General features: G+C 36.4%; 2 protein-coding genes across 2 annotated transcripts; both read left to right on the top strand.

Annotated features, from left to right (window-relative positions):
- The first annotated feature begins 11,181 nt into the window (after positions 1–11,181).
- LOC140789714 (uncharacterized) lies at positions 11,182–20,971 on the top strand. Its single transcript, XM_073139512.1, has 6 exons — positions 11,182–11,321; positions 11,980–12,189; positions 16,604–17,281; positions 18,225–18,292; positions 18,366–18,978; positions 19,328–20,971. Exons 2-6 carry the CDS (start codon positions 12,007–12,009, stop codon positions 20,717–20,719), a joined length of 2,934 nt encoding a protein of 977 aa, XP_072995613.1. The 5' UTR covers positions 11,182–11,321; positions 11,980–12,006; the 3' UTR covers positions 20,720–20,971.
- A 1,987-nt stretch (positions 20,972–22,958) lies between these two features.
- Positions 22,959–24,628, top strand: LOC140789536 (uncharacterized). Its single transcript, XM_073139265.1, has 2 exons — positions 22,959–23,800; positions 23,887–24,628. The coding sequence occupies exons 1-2, from the start codon at positions 23,221–23,223 to the stop codon at positions 24,501–24,503; spliced, it is 1,197 nt and encodes a 398-aa protein (XP_072995366.1). The 5' UTR covers positions 22,959–23,220; the 3' UTR covers positions 24,504–24,628.
- The last annotated feature ends 1,420 nt before the right edge of the window (positions 24,629–26,048 follow it).

The following is a 26,048-nucleotide window of genomic DNA, read 5'->3' as shown; positions in this document are numbered from 1 at the left end:
AGAGAACTCTAACAATCTTAATCAAACATCTGGTCTCGGGGCACTTTGATCGGCTCAAGAAGAGAGCTTGACTTAAACTAATAATTTTTTTATATTTTTAAACAATAAATAAATCTAAAATGATTCAAATTCAAAACACCTTACCGACTATCTCAAAAGTTGCAGGCCCAAAAGATGTTTGAGAGGGTTTTTATTCCCGAGGATCTTCTTTGCTTTCTGCAGGCAAGTGGAAATTGATAAGTGAGTGACTTTTGATACTTGAATGATCCCAAAGTCCGCTATAGCAGTAGCCCTTGGTTTCCTATCTGCATTTCTGGTAGCAGTACGTTGGAACAGTTGAGATTAATTAATCAGCACACAAGAACGAATATAATTTATGATTGATGAACATAAGATGCTCTTACATATCCATTAGAATTATATTTTTTTAGTAAAAAGTGGACTTAAACTCAGAAACTGTAGAAAACTTAAAACGGTTAGAAAGAAGAAGAAAGGAGAAGAAGAAGATGATGATGATGATCTCTATATTTTTATATTCTAAAGCTCCTAACACTAGTGATCTTGGTTGCATGTATCTGTGGGCATCTACTGAGTGGGCTGAAGGCTATGTTACACGCTTTTTGTAGTGATTTCAAGTGAAGGGATGGGGCTCCTGTGAACTCACTATCATTGGCAATGACTTTTGCAGTGGTGCAAATTACTCATTGGTTTCGGAGTTTGATACATCTCTATCCAAATTGTTCTGAAGACCCGATAGGTTCCCACTCTAGGGTTATGCGAAATTAGGACCACCTATACACACACAGAGAGAGAGAGAGAGAGAGAGAGAGAGAGAGAGAGAGAGAGAGAGAGAGAGAGAGAGAGAGAGAGAGAGAGAGAGAGAGAGAGAGAGAGGCAAATTCAAAGATTATTAGGAATAATAATCCTAATCGAATCAGAATTATTTCCCTAGCAGGACCAACGTGATTTATAATGGAATTCAATTCAACTCAAAAGTTTAAGCTGGTATTCGATTCCAGCACAAGGGAGAGGCTTATTCTAAGATTAGCTGCGCTGTGCTTCTAGATTGTAACCAAATAGATAGCATCTTATACCCGAAGAGAGAAGAAAAAAAGTAGTTTTCGTTGAAGTTGTAGGTTGAAACCTCTTAGTTAAGGTGTTGTGGGCCAGACATTTTGGTATCTAACCTATGTATTTTTGTATAGAATAATTTCAGTAGCTTCACTTTTCACGTGAAAAAGGAGATAAGATAGGAACTTGAGGGTTTCTTTTTGAAGTCCTTGCACTCTAAGGCATTTCAAGGGGTATTTTGAACCACCTCGCCACATATTTTCTTTGCACAGCTCTCCTAAAAAGCAACATTCCTTCAAAGGTGATTGCCAAGTAGTATTTATCAAAGGTTTGGTCAGATAGGAATGTGCATGAACTGTCTTGTCACTTCTTGTCTCTGAATCTTCCCCAAATAACTAGGCTTTTCTTGGCGGCTGTGAGCATCTCTTCTTTGCATTATATATACACACACACACATTTATATAATATATCTCATCATTGGAGGACATAATTGCCCAATGTATTCTCAAGGCTAGGGTTTAAATAGTTTTAGATGAGAGTAAAGCTCTCTACATCTTCCTCCATTCGAATGCACTATAGTTTGCCTGTGAAATAAGATTTTTGGTTTATATTAGTATAGTAGGTAAATAATTACTTATCTCAATAGTATGGTAGTACCTATTTATCTCTCATAGATTTCTTTTTTCATCTAATATTTTTCATCTTTCTCTTCTCTCCTTGTCCATCCATTATGATGAGTATTTTAGTCATTGACAAATTATAATTTTCAACTTTATGTTACATTAAGTATAATTATTACACACTATACTAGTTTATAAAAAAAAATACAAGAAATAAGCTCTCTTATCCTACTATTGAAAATTAGCATATAGCTATACTAACAATAAACTTATTCTTAGCTTGTATACTTTAAGAATAAGAAATTCTAAAATAGGTATTTCTATTTGTTATCCTCAATAGCCTTTATTCTATGAATAACTATATATATGTGTGTGTGTGTGTTTTTTTTCTGAAATAAATTTGTAATAATTATATTTGATGTGATATAAAGTGAAAAAAGATATGAGAATTTTTTTTTTATCTTTTTTAAAATTATGATAAATAATTTTTGGTTTTATATAAAATAGATTGATGTGATAGATATTAATAGTAAATTATTAATCAAATTAGTATATAGTATAAAATATAAGTTTAAAGAATAGTATTTATATTCTAGAATATGATTATTTTGATGTTTAACTATTATTTTAAAATAAGATGTTGTATTTGAGGATAAGAAAAAAAAGTCATTTCTAAAGTTGGTGGGGATAATGAAGATTTCAATACAGTATTTCATTGTAAGATGTTGTGTACCGGCTAATGCGGGTTTTAATGGAGATGATGAGATCTAGATAATGAAAGTGTAAGGGATAATGGAGATGACAATGTAGGAGGGATGAGCTAAGGGAGGGGGGAGAAGATGACCAACCCTACTAAACTAAGGGGATCGACAATCGAGAAGGAATGGGCTAGCGTCGGCTTGATAGTGTCGGCCTTGGATCAAAGGAGAAGATTGAGAGAGATGAAAGGTAGAGGAATATAGAAAATGTCAATATTCCTCAATTATCCCAAAGTGGTTGCCTTTCACATATTTAGAAACTAGTTAGTAATTCAAAAATATTCAAATTAATCAAAACATGAAATGATCTCGGCATCGGGAGTTTTAATGTTTTGTCAAAACTTTAAATCTTTGAGCGTTCAAATGCTATTAGACGAAGGGTGTTCTCTGATTTTGGTGTTTGAATGTCGTTAGATGAGCGTTCTAACACTTCGACAAGTACTGCTCTCGAGTTGAGGCATTTGAATGCCTCGTCGCTCTGTTGTTCTTGAATTGTGGAGTTTCAATGCCATTGACCAAGCATTCGAACATCTAGATGAAGGTTCCTTTTATGTTTCGATGTCCGAATATCGTTGGCCAGACGTTTGACCACACGAGCCTAATGCCATAAGTTATCTAAAAAAAATAAACAACTAATATTATGATAAATAAGTTTCATACAACGAACCTAATCTTTTGATTAGACCAGAATCACATCAAGGAGCCAATCTAGGATTTGAAGTACATTTTCATTTGAAGTTTCCTTAAATGTATTTCTCCTTTTAACTAAAGGAAGCAGCCATACTTTAGGATGCCAAGTTCTTTTAAAAAAGTTGTTCATCCATGTGGCATATAAAGATATGGTCCCAATTCTCCTTTGTTTAAAAAGAAAGAAAAATAAAAAGAAAAGACATGGTCCCAGTATTTCTAGTTGACCGTGAGAGATTTCTTTCTAAAAGAAAAAGGAAATAGCCTATAGTTTATAGTTCATTCATCCTTGTGCTCCTCCTTTTTCAAAACGAATTAAATTGTTATAAAAATGATCGCCAACGTTTTAAAGGTTAAAAATAAAAAATAAAAAATAAAAAATAAAAACATGAAAAATAAAGGTATAAAAATGTGCATATAGCTTATTACTAGATTAAATAGATATTCATAAACAGGCAATCCGTCCGGAAATAAAGTGATCACACTATTTCTTCTTGAAAATGACATTTAAAAAATGAAGGGTTTTTTTTTTCACATAATTGCCACTGAAAACTTATAAAAATATGTTATATTATTGTTAAAATCTTTTGACTTCTAGAATTGCCATTATGATTAGTTTTTAATGAAATATTTCTAATAAATTACTGTTAACAAATACATGGAAATAATTAAAATACTCTAAAATATTTATCAACAATTTGTGTCTCCCCCAAAAGATATTTCTCGTTTTACTATAATATTGAGTAAAATATTGGAGAACTTTTAAATTATTTTAAAACAATTTATATAAGGACTAAATAATCTTTTTAGAATCTAAGTTTACTTTTAGTTATGATTAGTTAGATTTAACTAATATAATGATATTTTTTAAAAGAAAACAGTAATTTTGGTTGCAATTATAATATTTTAAAATAAATTAGTAACAATTATGTAAAAATCTGAAAAGTGAATCACAGGGAATGTTGGGTGCAACATCAAAGAAATCTAGGGAGATCTGCATACTTACCCTTCTTCGCATTCTCCATTGATGACCCAATTCATCGAAACAGCATAATAAATGGCAGCTGTTCCTCTCAATTTCTCTTGGGAAAAAAAATTGAGCATATCCAATGATCTTCTTCGGATTTAAAAGTCCATCTCCTAGATGCATCACATGGAAAGGTATAACAACAATCGAAAGTATTGAATGAATTTAGAGTTATACTACAGAAAAGTAATGTAACATCCCTATTAAACAAAAATGGTAGCCACTCTTTTCCCATTTTTTCTTCTCGTCGCGTCGAGGTGCTCCCGGAGCTCGCCGACCCCGTGGCTTGCACTGTTAGTAAGTTCTCTACAACTTTGTAAAGTTAAATTTCAATTTAATTAAGTTCTTAGTGATTTCCACTCATGTCTTCCCCCTCTCGATCTCACCGGGAATCTAGCCAGCTAGCGGCCTCGTGCCTCTCCGTGTCGGATCGAGGAGCTTCCTCTCATTGGGTACCTCTAGGCTCTCAATGGAGGCTATACCTCGTAGCCTCTCGTTGCCAGCTTCTCATCATTTTTTGGCTAGTCCTTGCTGGCGTCTTCCCTCCTTGACCAGTGGGAATCTTTTCCTCTCCTCACATTGATGCACTCGATGGCATTCAGTGGTGCACTCATGGCCAAAGCCGTTGGGTAGCCCCTCGCCCTAGCCGTTGGCCTTGGTGAAGGTGGTTCTTGCCATCGAACACCTCTGACGATTGGGCTCCCCTTCGGCTAGCTTTAGGTTACCTAGGGAAGGGTGTTGGTGGGGTCGATCGGGACTGCCGGCGGCCGAATCTCTAACAACTTCCTACTCCACCGTTGGGGCGTTTGGTTGGTTGTGGTGGCCATTGGATCCTCTGTTGGCCAATCAGCACCATGAGTTCCTTCTTCGATTGGCGAGGTGTCAACTAGCTTGATGACCCGGCTATTGGTGGCGGTGTTCACTGACAGCCCCTTCTTTTATCTTCCTAAGCTAGGTTGGGTTAAGGATAGGGGACGGGTGGTTGGTGCGGGTCAAGCCCTGTCTTGGTGAGCTGGAGCCCAGCCTTGGGCTTCTTAGGCTTGGGTTGCTAGCCTAACTCAGCATGTGGTGGGCAGGGTTGGGTGCGGCCCAACCCAGATTGTTGGTGGGTTAAATTATTGTTAGCCCATCCCATGTCGGATTTGGGTTGGGTGCATCATAGCCTATGGTCTAGTGGTTGGGCTGCGTTCTAGCTTAAATGGCTTGGTTGGCTTTCTTTATTAATTTGAGTTTTTGGCCAATGTTAATGAGTTTTTATTGTGTTTTTATGTTCGTTGTAGCCCAACATATTGCTCCAGGTCTTAGGCTGACTCAAACGGACTAAATACTCTTTAATATATTTTATTTTTTACTTTAATATTTTATTTAGTGAATAATGTCAGACTTCAGACTTAATTATTAATCATTCATTTTAGAGGATAGCTTTGTTAGCTATATTAATTGTTATAAATCAATTTTAATGAATTAGATTATGGTCTGAGAGTGCCATTACTAATTGCTCATAATAGAAAATCAGCTCTAATTAGAATTTAGCTGATTATAGTATTGGTTAATTTAAGTTTAGCAAATGAGTCAATGATCTGAGTATATTTATATTAATTACTCCTATCGAAGAATTTACACGGATTACAAGTAGAAAAATGGTATTAAGCTGGTTGTTTTATTTAATGATGCTAATTAATTAAACATGATTTATTTGTTTTACTTTAAATTGATAATAATTAGTTGAGCGATAATCTGAGGCAAACATCGTATAGCTTTAACTATTCTACCTATTAATTAAATAAAAGGAATTCTTAGATGGACTTACCCGCACTTATAGCGGACGTTAGTATGATTATTTAATTAATCAGTGTAAAAAATATTATGCTTATAGTTTTATTTGTCTTTATTATTGAGCTGGACTTCGTACCATCCGAGAATGATTCCTGACGTAGTACAACTGTATTGGAAAGCTATATCAGCAAGCAAAACTTTTGTAGTCTTAGAGAATGAGTCGTCATATATGTGTAGATATTTACGCATGTGATGCATATTAATTTTATTCGGCATGATTACAGGTATCCAATAACAAAAAATATCCTATTTTGTGCATGAACCCGTTGACATATGAGAAGGCCATAAATATCATTCTTGAGATCCTAAATCTCCGCTTTCAAATTATTTACTTCCTTGAATGAGTAAAGTTTACTACTCGAAAACATAATCATCACTATAATTTGCATAATATGGTTGCTTACTTGTAATACTCACCACCAAATACACATGGGTGGTATCCACGTGAGCTATTGGTCAATGTTTCTATATAATAGACACGAGAAAAATTCATATTTCTACAAATAATACAGACAAAAAGAAGCTCATAATACTAAATGCTACAACAAGCCCCAAAATACATATTTATAATAGACTAATGCCCACGAGGGAGCTACAAATTATCTAGCTTAATTTACAAGAATAAATAATAATAATAATAATAAATAAATAAATAAATCTTCGCCAACTTTTTTATGAACTCGAGCTCATCTACTAATTTGATAATATTTTTTCACTAAAAAGTGATGAACATATAACCCAGCAAGTATTCACTTTTATAGTCTAAAATGTAGTGTAAACAAAGACATAATAATGAGGTAAAACGTATATGCACATCATGATCACAATCAATGCAGCAGAACCACATGCCCATTATGTTCTTCTAATGCACACATGTATTAACAATCTATAACTTGACACGCATCAATCTGTATTACCATGTCTTCGAACTCGAGCTCACACCAAGCTCTACCCATAAGTCATGTCAACACTATATAATAGGATATGCATCACTTCATACTATCATGTCTTTAACTTACGCTTTACAGAACTACGCCCGTAGGCCACATCAACACTCACAACCAATCACACAAACACCTTTAATGAATGACAGATCATAGTGGTAGAATCATGTGCCCATCACCTAGCGAACAGTATGACCAATTGTTTGCCATCGTAGACTAAGGACCTTAGTAATAAACCCATATCATAAGTTAGTATCATACATTGATACTTCCATGTGAGCTCTCAGCTCCACATCATTGCACCATGGTGTAGAAACTCATAAGCTGTTGCTCATAAACCCCTTTACCCTACGTCATCAAGTATCGTTAGATATACGTAATATTACCATTCTCTTTCACTTAAATACTCTAAACGGTATGACTTTCGTCGATCGATAGTAAATCACCCATCACCTAGTGAAATGGCTTTCTGATTGTTTGTGATCAATAGATTAGGATCTCAAGCATAGGCTCTAATATATAGATATAATAATATATCCCACCTATAAACTTAGCTAAGAAGGTGTTAGGTACTGTTGAGATGTAAAATTCACTCCTCTTATGGTTGTGCACGTGTGTTAGATAGATGATATCATATAATAAAAATAAGCATAATGAAACACACATCGTTATCATGTATTACGTGCTATCATACATAATTATGCCAATAGATACGCATAGAATATATATATATATATATATATATGACATTCTAAATTATCTAAACTCAACTATTTTAAATAAAAATGATATCAACCAAAGAAATATTCTATTAAAATATTAAAAGGTAATTTCTAAAATACCTAAATGATAATTTGGCAGGGAAGAATATGATGATTAGATCTAGGAACGATGTAAAACTAGGGTGAGACGTGGCTTAAAAAATATTTAGTCAGTGTGGGTCCATTGAGTATAAACTTATCCATATCATTAATAATAGTTTGTTTTTTTCTGTGTCCGTAGACGAGATATTTTTCTTTTCTTTTTTTTCTATGAAAATCCCATATTTTATTTATTTCAAACTAATGATTACAAGCTAGATATACAAAATCAAATGTGATATAGTTTGAACAAATCCCACTATTAGATGAATATCAACAATACAACGGAATAACACATTATATTATTCCCAAAGATGTAATATATATATATATATATATATATATATATATATATAGCAAGATATACATATTCCACGACAAAGACACGAAGTTTCTAGTGTCTCCGTTATGACCCTTGCAGTCCGGAACATTCTTGTAGCACATCATTATAAAAATCTATATTAGATATCAACCACACAGAGGAAAAAAGAATGGAAAAAAAACTACAAAATCCAACGCCAGCAAGCTGACGACTTCGTCAGCAACGGCGAGTAGCGGTGGAGAGGAGGAGACGCCGAGGCAACCGAGAAGGGGAAATCCTATAGTGAGAGATGGAATGAGAATGAAGAATGGACGGGCTACGACAAGAAGGGCGAAGAAAAGAGAGCTAGGAAGGAAAAGGGAGAAAGGAAGACGGAGAAAAGGGAAGAATACCCCCTCTCCTCACCTAACCTAAGTTGCTAGGGGAGAGGAGAGGAGGAGATTGCTGAAGATGGCTAGGAAAACCACTTCTAGAAGGGGAGAAAAGAATGGCAGCTAAAGTCGTAACGGAGTTAAGGCCAACACTAACGAAATTTTTTTCTATGTAACGGTGGACCAACTAGGACAAGAGATATCACTCATATTCAAAATTACAATCGAGACCTAAAGATGGATTCGTCCATAGATTGACAAGTTTATAAGACACAATATTATTACAACTTCCCGCAAAAACACTGCTATTAAGGGAAACAAAGATATCCACCAATCATTAGAACTAGTAAAGCTAGCACATGCAAACAATCTAATATCAAATGCAAGGGCCATAAGTGAGGGCTTGGTTTGGACTAGCCTTATTCGGTCAGCGTATTCTAGTCCGATTGTGGCCAAAAACTAGCCCGAGGTGGCCCAAATATTATTCTATGACTGGCCTAGTCTATCGATATTGGGTTGGGTCTCATGCTCAGGCCCAAGTTGAACATGTGAATAAGGATATTTGTTAAAGATTTTTTACATAATTGTTAACATAGCATAATTGATATTATATTCTTTAAAATATTATAATAATTATTATAATCTTTTGATTCTTTTAGAATTATCATTGTGATTAGTTTTTAAGGGAATACTCTTAACTAATAATTGTTAAAGTTATCAAAATTTTTAAGTGACTAAAAATATCATTCTTTCTTATATATTCTTTCTGGGAGGTTGGAGAGTAAAATATTCATCAAAGATTTTTGTCTTGAATGAAAATAATTCTTTTACTATAAGATTAGGTAAAGTATTTGATAGCTTTTGAACCATATTAAATAATTTATAGAATAGCAAAATAATTATTTTGATTCTAATTTTAGTTTTAATTATGATGAGTTAATGTAATGACTTTGTTTTAAAAAGTTTTTAGCTATAATTATGTAAAAATTACTTATTTTCTAATGTTATATTAAAATTTTGCAATATCATTTTAGAAAACCCTTATATTTTATTTTTTTAATTAATAAAGAGTTTAATTAACTAATTATAAAATCGACCAACGTAAGTAAACAAGAAACTTACGTCTAACTATTACCATCACCGTTTAGACTTTTCCTTCTTACTTTATAAAAGGTAAAAAAAAACACAAAAATGTAATAAAATGAAAACGGAATCTAATCACTCATTACATAATGTAGAATAATTTTCTTTGCGGGGAACTTCTTGCAAAATTCTTCAACTTCTTACAGCAAAATAGAGAAAAAAGGGTTAATTACATTTACCCTTAAATCATATCCAAATTTTTCAGGAGCCCTTAAACTTTTTTTTCGTTACAATGTTCCTTTAAAACTTTAAAAAAATTTCAATATCATCCTTCTTTTAATGTACCATCAACTAAAATTAAGCGAGTCAACTTATGTCACAGTTATATCGGAATACATCGGATGCAAAATAACCTAAATGTCATTGTTAGAGGAAAAAGAACTTGATTTCATTTTAGTCCAACAATAATGGACATATATACCTTTCCACACACTTATTTTTTCTCATTATCTCATTCCACTATCTTCATTCTTCCCTCTCTTCTATTCTCTCCTTCCCTAATAAAGCTATCGCCCATGACTTGCCCTTGCTCGCTGGCGAGGTACATGGCAAGGCCTATCGCCCCCATGGGTGAGGGCGCCGACAAGTCTCGACAGGATTTTGAACCTCCTATTCTCTCCCTCCTCGACAACGCTACCACCCACGACTTGCCTCTACTCGCTAGTGAGGTACACAGTGAGGGTCTCCACCGTGATAGGATCTCGAACCTCCTTCCCATCGGTTCTCTCTCTCATCTCATCTTCATTCTTCACTCCCTTCTGGTTTCTCCCTCCCCGATGACACTACCACCCACGACTTGCCCTTGCCTATTGGCGAGGTAAACAGTGAGGACCGTCGTCCCCACGACCAAGGGTGTCGGCAAGAACGCCCTGGAGAGCGACAAGATCTCGAACCTCCTGTGGAGTGTGATAATGGTTTTGGGGAGGCACGACCCGACAGTCGAAGGGTGACGTTGGTGATGATGCCGTTGCTACTAAGGATAGATACACCATGTTGCCTACGGCGGGCGAAGGTAGCAATAATGCTGAATGCAATCTCGAGCTTGAAGGAGGAAAATGGGGTTATCCTCCAATGATGATCGGTGGTTGGGTTTACTGAAGGAGGGAAATGGGATCTTAACAAATTATAAGTTTGTTGAGGTTATTCATGTAATTTACTAAATTTAGTTCATTTTAGTGATTATGATGAGCTCATCTATTTATTAGGGTATACTTGTCATTAGTTATTTTCTGTCATTGCGGTTAGTAATTTCATTTTGCCCCAATGTTTAGGAGGAGGACATTGTAATGAAAAAAATTTAGTTATCTGTGAAAATGATGTATATTTCAGGGATTATAGACGTAATTAACCCCCCTCCCCCCAAACAATAAAAAAAACAGCCCCAATGTCGCATACGCCAATGCCTACGGAGCCTGGGAAGAAGCGAGAGGTGTCAAATGACTCAAAACCCCCCTCCCAGATAGCGACGTCACGGAAATACTCGAGGTTATATAAGTCCAAAAAGGTGCTTTATTTTCCCCTGCTCTTCGAAAAGAATAAAAAGTATATTAGAAACGCAAAAGAAAAGAAACACCGAAGGCCGTCTCTCTCTCTAACCAACCATGTCTTCGTCTCTTCGACTTTTCCTTAAAACTTCCCTTCTTCTTTTTCCCGATTTCCTTCTAGAATTAAGCGGAATCCAGGTACTTAGTTCTTCTACTCTACTCGATTCTCGCTGCTTACTTTCGGTTCCATAATTAGACGAAATCGGATTAAGGCAATCGTTTTTAAGCGGCAATTTCGCTCGAATTCGTTCTTGGTTGCAAATATTTGAGTTGATTTCAGCATTGTTTACAGTAAAGAGATCGACTTGGAATAGATAATGTCGTATTGCTTAGCTATTTGTAGATTACCTCTCCTGTGCTTTTGTTTACGAATGTGGGTTAGTATTTTGTTTCCACTTTAGGAGCTAAATTTTGATGAAATGGGTTGTCTTTTTGTGTGTACGCTGGAAAATATTTGGGATATTTTGGAATAGATTGTTTGTTATTAGATTCACAATCGATTTAAGGTCTAATGTGAAATTTTGGCCAAGGTTGATGAGGTAACCCTAATTTGGACTGGATGTTGAAAAAGTAATTGGATAGATTCAACAAACAGTAGTGCTGCACATTGATGGTTATGGTTTTGATAATGATAATTGCACCATATTTTTAGAGGATTTATTTTCACCAAATTCGGGCTGTGGCGACTTCCTTTCTTTTTCTGAATGACGTTTTTTCTACGTTTCTAAGATTTAAAAATAGTGGGATAGAAAATCTTAACTTATATTGACTAATGCTTTCTGTGTGTTGCATGCAGAACAATTGATTAGTTCCGGGAAGAAAGATGAGCAATAAGGTGATGCTAACATACAAGCGCAGGCGCTTCCCTTCTCAGTCTGATCAATCTATAACTGCTGTGGTTGATTTATCTTCTGAGGCTCCAAGTGGGGTTTCTCTTGAGAAATCAAGCCCGAAAGCTGAAGCTGAAGCTGAAACAAACAAAGAGAAGCTGAATGAATATAATCTGGTGAGAAATCAAACTTACTATCTGCATGGTTTTCCTATTTTACTCCTACGGTACTATTGAGCTTGGTGGTTTAATGTTCTTATGTATATCATATCAGTCAACCACAAAAACTAAAGGGCCTGTTTTGGATGTTGAAGGACTTCTTGTATAATTTATCAGCATCTAGATTGCTGCCTCCTATAGGTTTGAGCATTAGAGTCTTTGTAAAAGGGGGAATTGAAGCAAACTTAGCGTCATTTGGTCCTTTTTGACGGACAGGTTAAGTCAGGTTTTAAATGATTTATTCTCTTATGAAAAATTGGATTTGATGTTTAAGGACTACTATCACAGTTTAAAGAGCAGTCAGTGAGTATTTCAAATTATTTATATCCCAATTAATAATCAAATATTCAATCTTAATACCCAGCAATTCCAGTGATTTCATACTCAATTGTTCTAATGCCCTATTTTGCTTCCTTAGAAAGATTATGCTTCTACCACTTTTTGGAATGTACCTTTTTCTTTTAGTATCAGTATGTTTTAATGCAGCTAGAGAGTGGCATATCTTGTAATAGCTTCATCTTTTATGGGGTTCTTTTGTATTCGTTTTATACTTGTACATATTTGTCAGGCCCAAATAACTTATAACTATACCTGTACTGGATGGCATATGTGTTGGCATACCACATATATGCACTATATGTTACCTTAACCGCTTGAGTTCCCTCATTGCCTTTTAGAAGATTACATATCCTTTTCTTTTCTTCCATTTTGTGTGGATTCTGTTGATGAATTGCCAAAATTCACTTCTCCATGGGAACATACTGCTGATTCTTGCAGTTTAATATTGGAATATTCATACTTTATACCTCTTGAAATTTGGAATGGGAAACAGTAGGTTCTAACTGATTGTGTGTCTTTGAAATCCTATAAGCTGTTAAGCACATTTTTGTCATGGGTAATTGCATGATTCAAATAATTTTTTATGTTATTTGGGTGCCTGTTTCATGTATTAGATAGATGGACTACGATAGCATGAATGAGCTGCATAACAAATGATGGTTAACTTGTTAATATATAATATATGTTTGGCATGCCTTGGGAATGCTCCAGATAGCTATGGATACATGAATTTTCCACACTACATACATGAATGAGCTGCATAACAAATGATAGTTAACTTGTTAATACATAGCATATGATTGGCAAGACTTGGGAATGCTCCAGATAGCTACGGATACATGAATTTTCCACACTACCAATCTGATAACAATCTAGCTTCTATCTCATATAATTTTGGGGTTTTGCATATATACCCTTCAAAAATACCTTATTTGCTTGTATGCTCCTCTAAAGTTAATATTTATATGTATACGCCTCAAAACATATTATTTTTCAAGTTAAGTTTGAATAATCTAATAGAAAAAAGGTAAGAATACCCTTAACTAAGTGAAATACTTAAAAAACTAGAGTAAGGATATTTTTATCTTTTTACATTTAAATTATTCAAAATTGAATGATTATTTAACTGCAAAGCATTTTTACGTAAAAGAAAGAGTTTTAAAGGATATACATGCAAAAACTATTTTTATTAAATACCATTATTGTAGGTAGGCAGAATACTCGACTTTTAGTTGGAGTTGAATTGTTGTAAGTTCCACTTTTTGGAAAAGGAGGGGTAGGAGGAGGGGAAACCAGCTTCTCCCCCTCAAGTGCCTCAAGTAGGTCTTGTAGTGATTAACGGACACTTTGAAATTGCTGCCCTTTGGGAAAAAGAAGAAGGTCCAAGTTATTTATGGATGTTCCATTCCTAGGTGCTTGGTAATAGTTGCACTGTCTGCTACCATCTCACATCTCGAGAGACCTCTATGGGTCTTTCAAGCGAGCCATTGACGACAAGGCAAGAGCTTGCATCTGGATCTCTCGGTGAAAACCAACTCGGAAGGCATCGAACCCCTCATATAATCATCAAAGGGAAGATTGAGATGCCAAATGAAAGTATTAGCCCTCTTGATCTGACAATACTTCGAAAGCCCTTGTTTAGTTAATAGGCTGATCGTCAAAGAATACTTACTTATGTTAAGGTTCATGTTATTTGTTGAATAGGTATGGCTTATTATTTTAGGAAAACTTAATGCATTTTCCATGAGTTGCGCGTTATCACGAACTTAACATTTTTTATCGGTTTGCTAGTTTGCGCCATTCCATCTTTTTTGCAAGATGAAGTAGGCCTCGAAGTAAAGATACTGTATAAGTAAGAAAAGGAAAAAAGACTTTAATAACATTTAGAGAATATAAGCTTGTTTAGTGAAGTTTTGACTTCTATTTTATTCACTAAAACTTTAGATCCATTACAAGTAAAGAATTTGTGTCCTTATATAGGCAAATAAAACTTATCTACTAAGTTTCTTAAATATCTTTCCTAGATATTTAGGAGGCTAAATATAAGATCAGGAGATGCTATCTTTTATCCCTTATCCTTATCCATCAATCTAATGAATAAGCTCAAGGCTTGTCCAACAACAGATAAGCTCAAGTCTTACCTAATTATCGTAGAGTCTCTTGAGTTAGATTTTACTATTGCGTTGCTTAGGCTCTTGGACTGCTATGGCACTTTGGTTTCAACCAAAAATTCGATTGGATCTCACAATCTCCCCCACCTAGTGCGCACTCGTAGTTCTTCAACTACACCCTCGTTGCTCCTTGCTAATAGCGTGTTGCCCCTTTGGCATTATGGCAATCTTCGAGAGGTTCCTCCGCAAGTCGTTTCCTTGAGGAACGAATGACCACTTGCCATTTGTATATATCAACCCTCTACTGACCTAGATTTGCCTAGTCTTGCCCTCCAGGGCAAGTTTGGATAGTTTTTGGCCTCGCACTGTTGCCTCATGCAACTTCTTTGATGGTGGGTAAGGTATGTGTTCAACAAGTCGAAGCTGACTAAGGCAATGACCATTTGAACTCTCGAGGTGTTGTTTGGTGGAGTATCTTTGCTCTAGATTGCACATCCAGCTCCGTCTCGATGACATGGTTCGTCGTTTGCCTAGACAACTTCGTTTGGACAACTCTATTGGCATCACATCCTCGAACTCTTTAAGGACGTTGGTGGCTTTCGCTGGGACAGCCACCTTCTCCAAACAAGTTGTCTCAACCACAACTTGCTCATCGAGTGCCTCATTCGTGAGAGCACCTTCACATGTTGCAATTTTGTCAACTACAACACGCTCTTTGTTTCGCTGATCCAGTTTCACCTTGAGCATGCGAAATTGAGTTTTAAAGGTGTCAATGGTAGCTTCGAAGCTCTTCTCTGCAACGCATGTCATTAATCGCAACGACGCTTCGTCAATTGCAGCAACACGTCGTTGATCGCGGCAGCACGTTGTCAGTTGCGGCAGCGCTTCATAGATTAGTTCTTATACCATTTGTCACAGTCTTAACTTTTTTGATCAGTTTATTAATCCGCGTGACACTCTACTTTTTTCGCAAGATGGAGAAAGTATCAAAGTAAAGATAGTGTAGAAGTAAAAAAAAGAAAAAAAGACTTTAATAACACTTAGAGAAGACAAGCTTTCTTGGTGAAGTTCTTACTTCTATTTCATTCACTAAAATTTTAGATCTATTATAAGTAAAGAGCTCATGCCCTTATATAGGCAAAAGAAAACCTAGCTACTAAGTTTCCTAAATATTTTTCCTAGATATTTAGGAGGCTAAAGATAAGATCAAGAGATGCTATTCTTTATCCCTTATCCTTATCCATCTATCCAATAACTAAGCTCAAGGTTTGTCCAGCAGTTGATAAGCTCAAGTCTTGTTTAATTACCATAGTATCCCTCGAGTCAAGCTAGCATCGCTTAGGCTCTTGGACTATTATAAACACTTCAGTTTCGACTAAAATTTCGATGGGGGCATCACAGCGTGTCCTATACAAACTTGATTAGGTACACCAAAATATATGTTTTGAGGGCTATACATGCAAATATTAACTTTAGAGGGGCATACAAGTAAATTAGAGGTTTTTTTAATGGTATACACACTAAAAACCCTTTAAGTTTCATTCAACCCTTCCATAAGTGGAGTTTTGTTGAAAAATTATGTTGGTAATGCAATGAAATAGCCTAGCATTGAGGGTTTCTTATTAGGTCAAATGTCATTATGACTGTACATTTTCTTAATATGTACTTATCTTTCTCATCATTATCTTATTTGAATCATGAAAACATGTTAGCTATTTATCCTTGTATCCAGTCTACAGTTTCGGCAATGAGGTTCACTCGATGTCAAAGAGAATTTGCTCAGATGTTATGGATGCTCAAAAAGCTAGCATCTCTGATGCATAGACTTAGCTGTAGAGCTCTACATATATTATTTCTTATTGGATAATAATATTTGATATCTGTACATTGATCTAATAGTTTCTGTCCTTTCTTATGCATAGTGTGCTCCTACAAAAGAGTTGCAGTGCTCAACTTTTGTTGAAAGGTATGATCTTGAGGAGTCTGCACAGAAAGTTACCAATGAAGAAAGAACAAGTAAAATCACCAGGGAATCAGAGTTGGCCCCAATGGAACATCACTCACATAAAATACTACAAAGTGCAGTACCCTTGAAGAATTACTCTAGGAGGTCTCGTCTCTCAAGAATAGGGGTCCCTATGAAAAACACTGAAGATATATTATACACATCTTCTGGTTCTGTGTGTGATCTTGCATGCATCGAGCAGGCTCTGAGGTCTCCAAAAGATGATTTGGAGTCTATATCTGGGTCAGGTAAAGCACGTTTAAGTCTGTCTACTGAAAAGAAAGCTAGTTCATATAGAAGAAACAGCAGGCTGGTTAATAATGAGCATCCAAAAGAGAATACCTGCGGTCCCTTGATTACCTTTCGCAGACGAGTGAAACAGAAACCGAATATGGGCAAAACATATATTGGAAGCTATTTAAAAGGTGAAGAGAAACAGTTACCAGAGGTCAATCAGAGAAGTAATGATTTAGGAGCTAGTTGTGACAACAAAGGATCATCCCCGAAAGGCAACTTCATGGATCGATCATCTAATGAATCTCTGATGCTCAAACAAACTGATGATAGCTCATTACATGTGCTTCAACAAGACGTGGTATACTTCTATCTTACTGCCAGTTTGATCTATTTCATGAATCTATTATGTGCGTACACTCATAGTTGTTTAACTATTCATTTCGTCTTTTATTAAGGTGTTGTGGTAGATCTAAATCATGCTTTCCTTGTTGGTCAATAGATTCTGATGTAGTAACAATCTGAGTATTCAAGTACAATGGACACCATTAAGCAACTTGATTGGTTTGAAAGAAAGACAAGCAGGCGGAGGCCAAGTTCTGTTTCTGTTAAATGTCTCTTGTGAGTCGGGTACATGGATTGTTTGGTTCCAAACTCTGTTCTGGTACATGTCTATTTGTGAGTTAGGAATATGGATGTTTTGGTCCGAAAGACATGGAAGATATCCTTATACAGTTATCCCTTCCTTTTGCTGGAACATCATCTATTTAGTTAGTCGTTATCTTATCAGCACTGAGTCACCTACTAACTAATACATACACAGACGAATATTTATGTGTGGATATACATGTTTAATGCATTTTTTTTTTTTGTCAAATTGTTCTACCCATCCACCCTTGTTTGTATATTATACAACTTTTCTATTCTTTTATGCTTTAGGTCATTGTTTTCTTCCTGAAGAATGTTCTTGTGCTATATGCCGAATAGAATTCATGATAATTTATTTTACTTTGTTCTTTATTCTTGTGGCATGATTATTAGTGGGAAATCAAGTTATCCATAATATTCATGTCTTGAAAATGACTTCCTTTGAGTCTTTCACTGAAGATTGTACATGTGTTACTCTTTCTTTCTGGTTTTACACCTGATTGGTCATCACATCTAAGAAACATATGGACAGTGACGTGACTGGACTTTCTTGTAACTGGACTTTCTTGTAACTGGGAGATTTCAATTTCTTTAGAATATCTTAAAAGCATTTATAACTAATTGAAGAAATTCTCTATTGTGAACTCACTGGTTAGATGGCTGGAGTTGGAAAAAATGCCGTACTTGCATTGACACCTGATAAAGGCTCAGCTGAAGCAAAAAGGTAAATTTACATCAACTTATTGCATCACTATTTCTGTTGCCTCTGAAGTGTAACTTGCCCTTTCTATAAATAGTGGCAACCACATACATGAAGTGTTGCCTCAATGTTTTCACACTTCAAGAAGTACAAACTTTGCCTCTGTGCAACCAATGCCTTCTCAACCTGCAGAAAATTTTCCTGAAAGGTCATCAGATGATTTCAGTGCAGCACCAACTTCTGATTTAAACAGTTTAGTTCATGAAACAAGTCAGACAGCCTCCATTAGGGAGGAGTTAGGAAATGAGATAGTTGATTCTCTCAGAAATCCTGAGAAAACAGGTTCACCAAACAAAATTTCAGAGAAGAGACGAAAACTTTGTAATGAGGAGCTATCTCTTTCCCTTTGTGCATCTGGTTGTCTAACTAAGATGAATATTAGTAGACAAACAGCTGAAGTATTGCCAGAAAATCGTCTAGAATCTCAAGGTTCAACTAGGAGCTGTCGAATAGTTCCTGCAGAAGAGGACACTGATGGAAGAGGCAAAGAAATGGAATGGTTAGAATCGCTTGATAAAGCACTACAGGAGAAAAAGAAATCAACATGCTTTGCTGTGGAGCAAATTAAGATCAATAGCACACAAGTATCCAATGAAAAGTCTTCCCCTATATTCCCAGCTATCTCATTGGCTGGGAGTCAATGCTGTCAGGTAAGCTCTAGATGAAAGCAGTTATGATCCTTTCTTTTGTCCTGTTGTAGTACCTCAACTTGACAAAAGTCCATAAATGCATTTTTATCTTCTGTTAGCACTGTCTGCACATCATGCAGTCTATTTGCAGTATTTATTTATATGCATAATTAGGATAATTGTCTGCTTCTTGTTCTTTTTATCTCATCACAGAGAAGGGGAAGATTATCCTCATAGCTCGAAAAAACAAGAATTCTACTCATTTAAGCATTTATAGAATTCACAATGTCCTGAAAATTATCTAACTTGCTAGTAAGGGCTCATTTGGAAGCTTGCCTAATCCATTATTAATCAAATGATATTGTTGCAGGAAAGAGTATTTTTGGCAAATGCAGACAATCCTATCTCTGAAAAACAGCAGCACGAAGAAATCACAAATATTTCTTCCTCTCGCATTAGTTATATAGATTTAACTCTGCCATTGAATTCTGAAGGCCCTGGTGTTCCTCTGAAGGATTCACAGAGCATGTCATCACCGCTAAATTTGAATGGCAAAAATGGTGTTCATGAGTACATTACAGACTTTCAGTGCAACAGCATTCTCGAAAATGTATCTACATCGAGGAGCAAGCAAGTACTTGAAAATATTTTTAGTGGTTCACAGAAGTTGAGGGAAAGGTTTGATGCTTTGTCATATAAGAGGTATTTAAATCATTGGTCGGAGGAGGAATTAGATTTTCTCTGGATTGGTGTGAGAAGACATGGATTGGACAACTGGTATTCAATGTTGAGGGACCCTCGACTATGCTTTTCAAAATCAAGAGTTGCAGAGGATCTATCTGAGCAGTGGGAGATAGAGCAAAAAAAGCTTCTAACTGGCACGCTGTTTCAGCCAACAAGAATACCTAGATCAGATGTTTTCCCACCTCTTTTCCCAGGTGGTGCTTGGTTATCTGAAGCGATGGCAACTAACCATTATCGTGGAAAAGGCGCCCAGTCGGCATGTTCAGATTTTACAACACGGACGGACGAAACTAAACTTTCTTTGGGAGAAGTATACCAACAGAATGACCATGTTTCAAGGAGAAGACTGCACTATTCATCCAGTGTCTGCATACCGAATCTCTTTGGAAGTGAAAATTTGTCGTCAAATTATTTCTTGAGCAGCTTTCCAGTAGCTTCTACATATTCAAAGGCTGGAATCAGATGTCAACTGGAATCCAATATCCAAACAAGGTATGACTCTGAATCATCTTTGCGGCAAAAATCCATAGAGAGGTTGGCTCATGAGCACCCACCTACTCAGTCAGCAAACACTCTTCCTCATTGGCTCAGAGAGGTGCTAGGAACGCCTAGGTCAAATGTGTCAGAGTGGCAGTCCACTGGTTCGGCTACTGGTATATCTATAGGTTTGCTCAATAATGACATACAGATTACTGCTGCTATTCCAGATTATGGGGAGGGCTCATCCAAAGATTCCCGGAAGCGTGGCATATTGAAGAGGAAGAACACAGTTTCTGGCACTAAGCCTGAAAGTTTGAGAGCTTTCGACAGTCTAACATCTGAACAGTGGATGGATCCACGACTTGATCTCCCTGTGTCTTCTCAGAATCCTGTATCAATCAATACAGTCTCTGGACTGAGCAACGCCTTGGAATTGAATAAGAAAACTCCAGCAACCATTGGACCAAGCAACTTGGTTGTGATTGATAGTGATGCATCCTCTGAGGAGACTATATCCGATGACCGGAGCAGTAGGTAGTTCCATAGTAGCTTCTAACACGAAAGGATGAACCTATAGTTGATTAGGTGCACAGGTTTCGCTGTACATAGATTACCACTATGTTGTCCCATAATATTCTTTTAGGAAAAGAGAAATGCATGTGTTCCTGCAATCTCAATTTTCTTTCCCCAAAATTTTGTGCCATCTTCCAGCCATAGTGTTTCAAATGCAGCACTTAACAATATCGGAGACACTGGAGGAAATTTTTTTTTTCGGTACGAAACGATGTCAGATGTCCCAGATGTCTGCTGTGCCATCACAATTTCTCCTTTCTTTTTTGTCCAAAATTTTTCTCTGTTTCTCACCTTGGTGTAACTCAAGATCTCTATAGGTGATTACACCAACCATTTCCGTTTATTTTACTACATATCCATGCCACCGAGTTTAAAAGAAGCTCTGGTGTGCAAAGCACCCAAATACGGCGTTTACAGAGACAGTTTTCACTCTCCCTGGTCACCCATCAAGACAAGGACGCAGGGAGTGTTTTATGAAAGACATTTCTGATCTATTTTATATAACATTAGCAAGAGTTGGCAATGTCTCGGTCTTACAAGAACATAATGATTCAACCATAATCTCTGTGTTTCCTCTCGAAGATCTGCTCGTGGATTAAAAATGGCTCAAGACGCCGGCTACCTTGGCAATGAACAAACTTCTTGTCCTCTCGCTGGCTATCTCAAGCCGCTCCACTCAAGTCTAAATAATGTTAACAGCTTCACTCATAGTCTAAATTATATTAACGGTGGTGGAGGCTTAGTGATATATTTCAATAGTTTAGGAGTCTATTTATGATACAGAATAATAATTGAGGGATTAAAAGATATAATAAACCCCAAATTATTTATACTAAGGGAAACGTGAATCGCCACAGACATTTCCTCTAATGCTGGGGGACGAGGAAGCCGTCGATTTCTAATTGTCAAGAGAGCTTTTGATATGATCGTACCCGTCTATTGTAACTTTAACGATATGCGTTAAGAGTCTCAGGGTTTGTATCAAGTTATGTCAACACTCTCTCTTTTTCCATCCAATACTTACTCATAATAATTGAAGGCATCCTCTCACCTCCGTTTCTTGTTTAAATATTTCTCTCTCTATCCCTTAACAGTTTAGATAACTCCATTTATTTATTTATTTATTTTTGAGAAGTAAAAGAAGGTTGAAGTTTTTTAACTTTTCTTTTGATCCCTTTGGGAAAGCGGGGAGTTACTCAGAAAATCCTTGAATAATGATAAAGATACGAGGAAGGTTCTCTAACCAGAGGTTGAGAGTTTCGACTTCCCTAAGCCACGATTTGTAGTTTAATTAAGAAAAGATATCAACTTGATGTAATTTCCTTGGTGATCCACAGGTCATCATCATCATCATCATCATCATCATCATATATTCCTCCTTGTTTTCTCAACTCTACAAGCCCCAAAACGTTGGTCAATTCTGGGTGTGATTTGATTACTTAGTATTTCTTTAGCAAACCCAATAGACCATTTTATTTTAGTTTTCAGTCTCCTTGATCACATGCTCCTTTCCCTCCTCTCTAGGTTTGGCCCAATCTTTTGAGATGATCACTGAAAACAAGTAGCTGGTGATATGAAGCTTTGCTCCACCTGTTGATGGCCCTTTAAGCTAGGATCTAAGCTTGGCTTCTAGGTAGCACCAGAGCCTGTGGTCCCAGTACATAGAAAGGAGTTCTTGGCCCTTACTTTCTTGCACTAACTTTGATCAAGTGATTCAATAGCCAATGACCATGATCATCAGGTAACTGGTGGTGAATGGTGATGGCCTGGTAGGGGACCGTGCAATCATCTCTTCCTCTAGTTTCTCTCCCATTATGCATCACATGTAATTGTTCCCCAACCAATAGTGTTAAGTAATTGTATTATTGGTTGATATTTTATTTGTCGAAAATCTTAAGCTATTAGTAATGGATCCACAATACATTTCATACATATATTTGACACGTTCTGTGTACTAGAACGGATTGTAGATTAAAATGAGATTAGATGAGCATTAGTATCAATCAATCTAAAAGCTCAAACTATTAGGTAAAAAATTAATAATATATATTGTACATTTAGCATGCACCCTCATTGTATACACTATATCTAGACAGAGATAGGTAAAAGAATTGCATCAGAATAGAATAGAATAGATAATAGAAAATAAGAATAAGATAGATAAAATTTGAATAAAAACTTAAGCTATTAGGTAGTAAGGGAGCAAACAATATATGGCTTTGCTTGTGGGGAATATTGCTAAGCACCATGATGACATCTAAGGAGACCATTCGTTCTTCCCAAAGCTTTCCTCTCTTATTCAAGAACAGAAGTAAACTAATCCCTCTCCTATTTCTCTCCCTTTCCGCATTTAGATTGCCTTCCATCTTCTTCAACTACTGTTGCTGACCACCACCTTATCCATTCTCCCAACCAATCTGCTCTTAATCACAACTAGTCTTCCTCACCTCTCCAAGCTTGTCAACCATGGGGGACAGGACCCAGCATGAGATCAGCCTACTGGAAGAGCTTGATCTCGTCCAGAAGACTAAAGAATTCCCCGAGGCCGCGAGCCGCAGCGGGAATGTGTTCTGCCACTGGAAGTGGAAAGTTCTTGATTGCTTTCACGGCGACCGCAGCCGCGTCCGGCGGTCGCCGTATGTGGTGTGGCTCCAAGTGCAGCAGATATCCGGCTTGCCGCCGGTGATGGAAGGCCGGGTTTTGGTTGTTGGGTGGAAGACTAAAGGGTGTAAAGGGGAGCACACACTCCCTGTTCATGTCTGTGAAGGCGCCGCCACCTTTGATGAGATCTTCTTGCATTCCTGCAACACGGACATCCGATCGATCTTGAGGAGTTTCACCATCTGGGTCTCGTTGGATGATTCACCAGCGTGCGATTTGGGTACCTTCCAAGTTGATCTGAGTGAGTTCATGGAGGTTAACAGTTTGAACCCGAAGTTTGGCGGGAAGACCATGAGCTTTGTTCTTGGAGGGGTAGCTAATGGAGGGAGACTAAGCTTAAGTGTTTATTGTAGATTAATGGAGGAAGAAGCCCATGATTTGATTGGTAGGACGAATTTTTTTTCATCAATTCTCATCTCCAATATATCTGTGTTTGCTATATATCATGCTAACTTTGTGCAATAAATGCAGGGGAAGAGCAGAGCAAGACTAAGTACTTCTCTTGCCTCCCAGATCTTGCTTGCCTAAAGAGACGACATCCGACGGTTTCAGCACGAAGAGATCGGTCTCTCCGATCCGATCATGGCTTCATCACGATCGAGAACTTGAACGACGAGTGTCTTCAGATGGATGATGAAGATGGAGGCTTCATCACAATTGAGAAAGGAGCTATATCTTCACGGTCTTGGCTGCCGCCATCCGATAGCTTACCGACCACCGATGACGAGAACGGTGAGCCTGACGACGAGAAGACTTGCTTTGTCATGGAGCTCAATGAGAACTTTGATGTGGATAGAGTGGAGGATGAGTTTCTTAACTTGTTGGAGGAGAAGACTTGGAAAGGAAGTGAAGTTGAGCCATGGAGGAAGGGAATGGAAGGGAGTTTGAGTCTAACTTTGGATCTGAGTCTGGATTTAGATTTAGATTTGGATTTGGATTCATTGATAAAAGAAGCAGAGATTGAGCTCGTAAAGGCGGCGCAAGTATGGAGGAGCAGAGTTGGAGGTGCACTACTAGAGAAGGAAGAGTATGAGGAGCTGATGAAGAGGTGGAGAGCAAAGGAGAATTCTTCTTCAGGTTCTCTTTGAAGTATGGCTTTGCTAGTCCAGTCTAGTATGATAACACTAATCAAACGTTACATTGTAGCCATGGACACATCAACTTGTTATTGTTATTTGTCATTCATGCAATATAAATATGATGCTGAAACAAATAAGGGAAGATCCTAGAATAGAACTCCAAATGGCATAGAAACATCAAATTGAGTTATTTAGAGTTATTTACCAATAGATGGAGTATATAATTGTTCTCAGGTTGTTGCTTAAGCTATAAGTTCTCAATAAAATGATGAATGCTTTCAATGCTTACAGATGAGTAGAGATTACTTGTGTTGAATATAGAAGTAACACATATTGCAGCATATGTTGTGAGCTTATCTTGTGAAATATAAGATAATGCTTTCAACTTTTTGTATCAATGGCTCATTCTTTCTTTCTTTCTCTTGGACAAAATAGTAGATCTATTTGTCAGTGATCTCGATTTTAGTTTTGACGCAAATCACAGCTAGATCTGAGATTTTTTTAAGTAGAGAAAGTACAAAGCACAGTAGTTGAGTATGCTTTTGGCATCAGCAGTACTATTTATTGTTTCCAAGTGTTGATTCAGACTCCATCCATGTACTGATTGAGAGCAGTGCAGTGCAAATTCTAATGTTTAGGCAACCACACGAGATTGTAGTGGAGGCATATGCTGTGGCAGGAAAGGTTCAAAAATTTCATCCCTTAGTAGTGCTGGTCATCTTGTCATCCTATCTATCAATAACTTTTTTTGTTTACTCACAGCAACTTTTTACAGCATTCTTTTATTTTTCCTTTTCAGTTGACTACTTACAAGATCAGAAGCCAAAATGTTTTACCAAACTAGCGAGTGGTGAAAACTCTCACCCGACCCACTATCCAATTCGATTCGGATAAAAAATTTCTATCCGATTTGGATACTAGTAGAATTTTTGAAAAAAAAAATCCAGATACGAGTCGAATATAATTTTTAGATTCAGATATGAATATCGGATATCCATTTACCCACATATTTTTTTGAATAATTTATAATTTTTAGTTTGCTTATTTAAATAGTGAATATTAGAATTGTTACTAATGATGTGTTATAAATTATTTATTGAGATTAATTTTTCTAATTTTATATGTATTTGACATACAAAATTTTAATTTTTTTGAAACTCTTAATATTTTTGTATTAATTATGTCTAAATAAAATATCATAATTCGTTTAGAATTCGATCAACATCACTTTAAGATCTGAAAATTATCCATATCCGTTTAGTTAGGATATCGTTTTAAATTTTGTTATACGTCCAATATCCGTATATGAATCCATAGATTAAAAATATGAATCCGAATATGAATTGAATACTATTTGGTCCATATCCGATATGTTTTTACCCCTAAAACTAGCTCTTCCAAATATTTATTTTACATGTCTAATGTAACTTAAATACGAGACTATGTGTGTTTGAATGCCGCTGATCCAATCATCCATGAGAGAAAAATATTTTATATAACACGTTGATCCAATTTATAATTTATATTTCGAAGTTAAAATCAAATTCGATTATA

This window comes from Typha latifolia, chromosome 5 (genome assembly GCF_019914945.1).
Source record: "Typha latifolia isolate L0001 chromosome 5, TyphaL0001v2, whole genome shotgun sequence".
Classification (NCBI taxonomy): Eukaryota; Viridiplantae; Streptophyta; class Magnoliopsida; order Poales; family Typhaceae; genus Typha; species Typha latifolia.
Note: the sequence above shows the minus strand (reverse complement) of the source record. Positions and strands in the feature narration are given on the sequence as shown.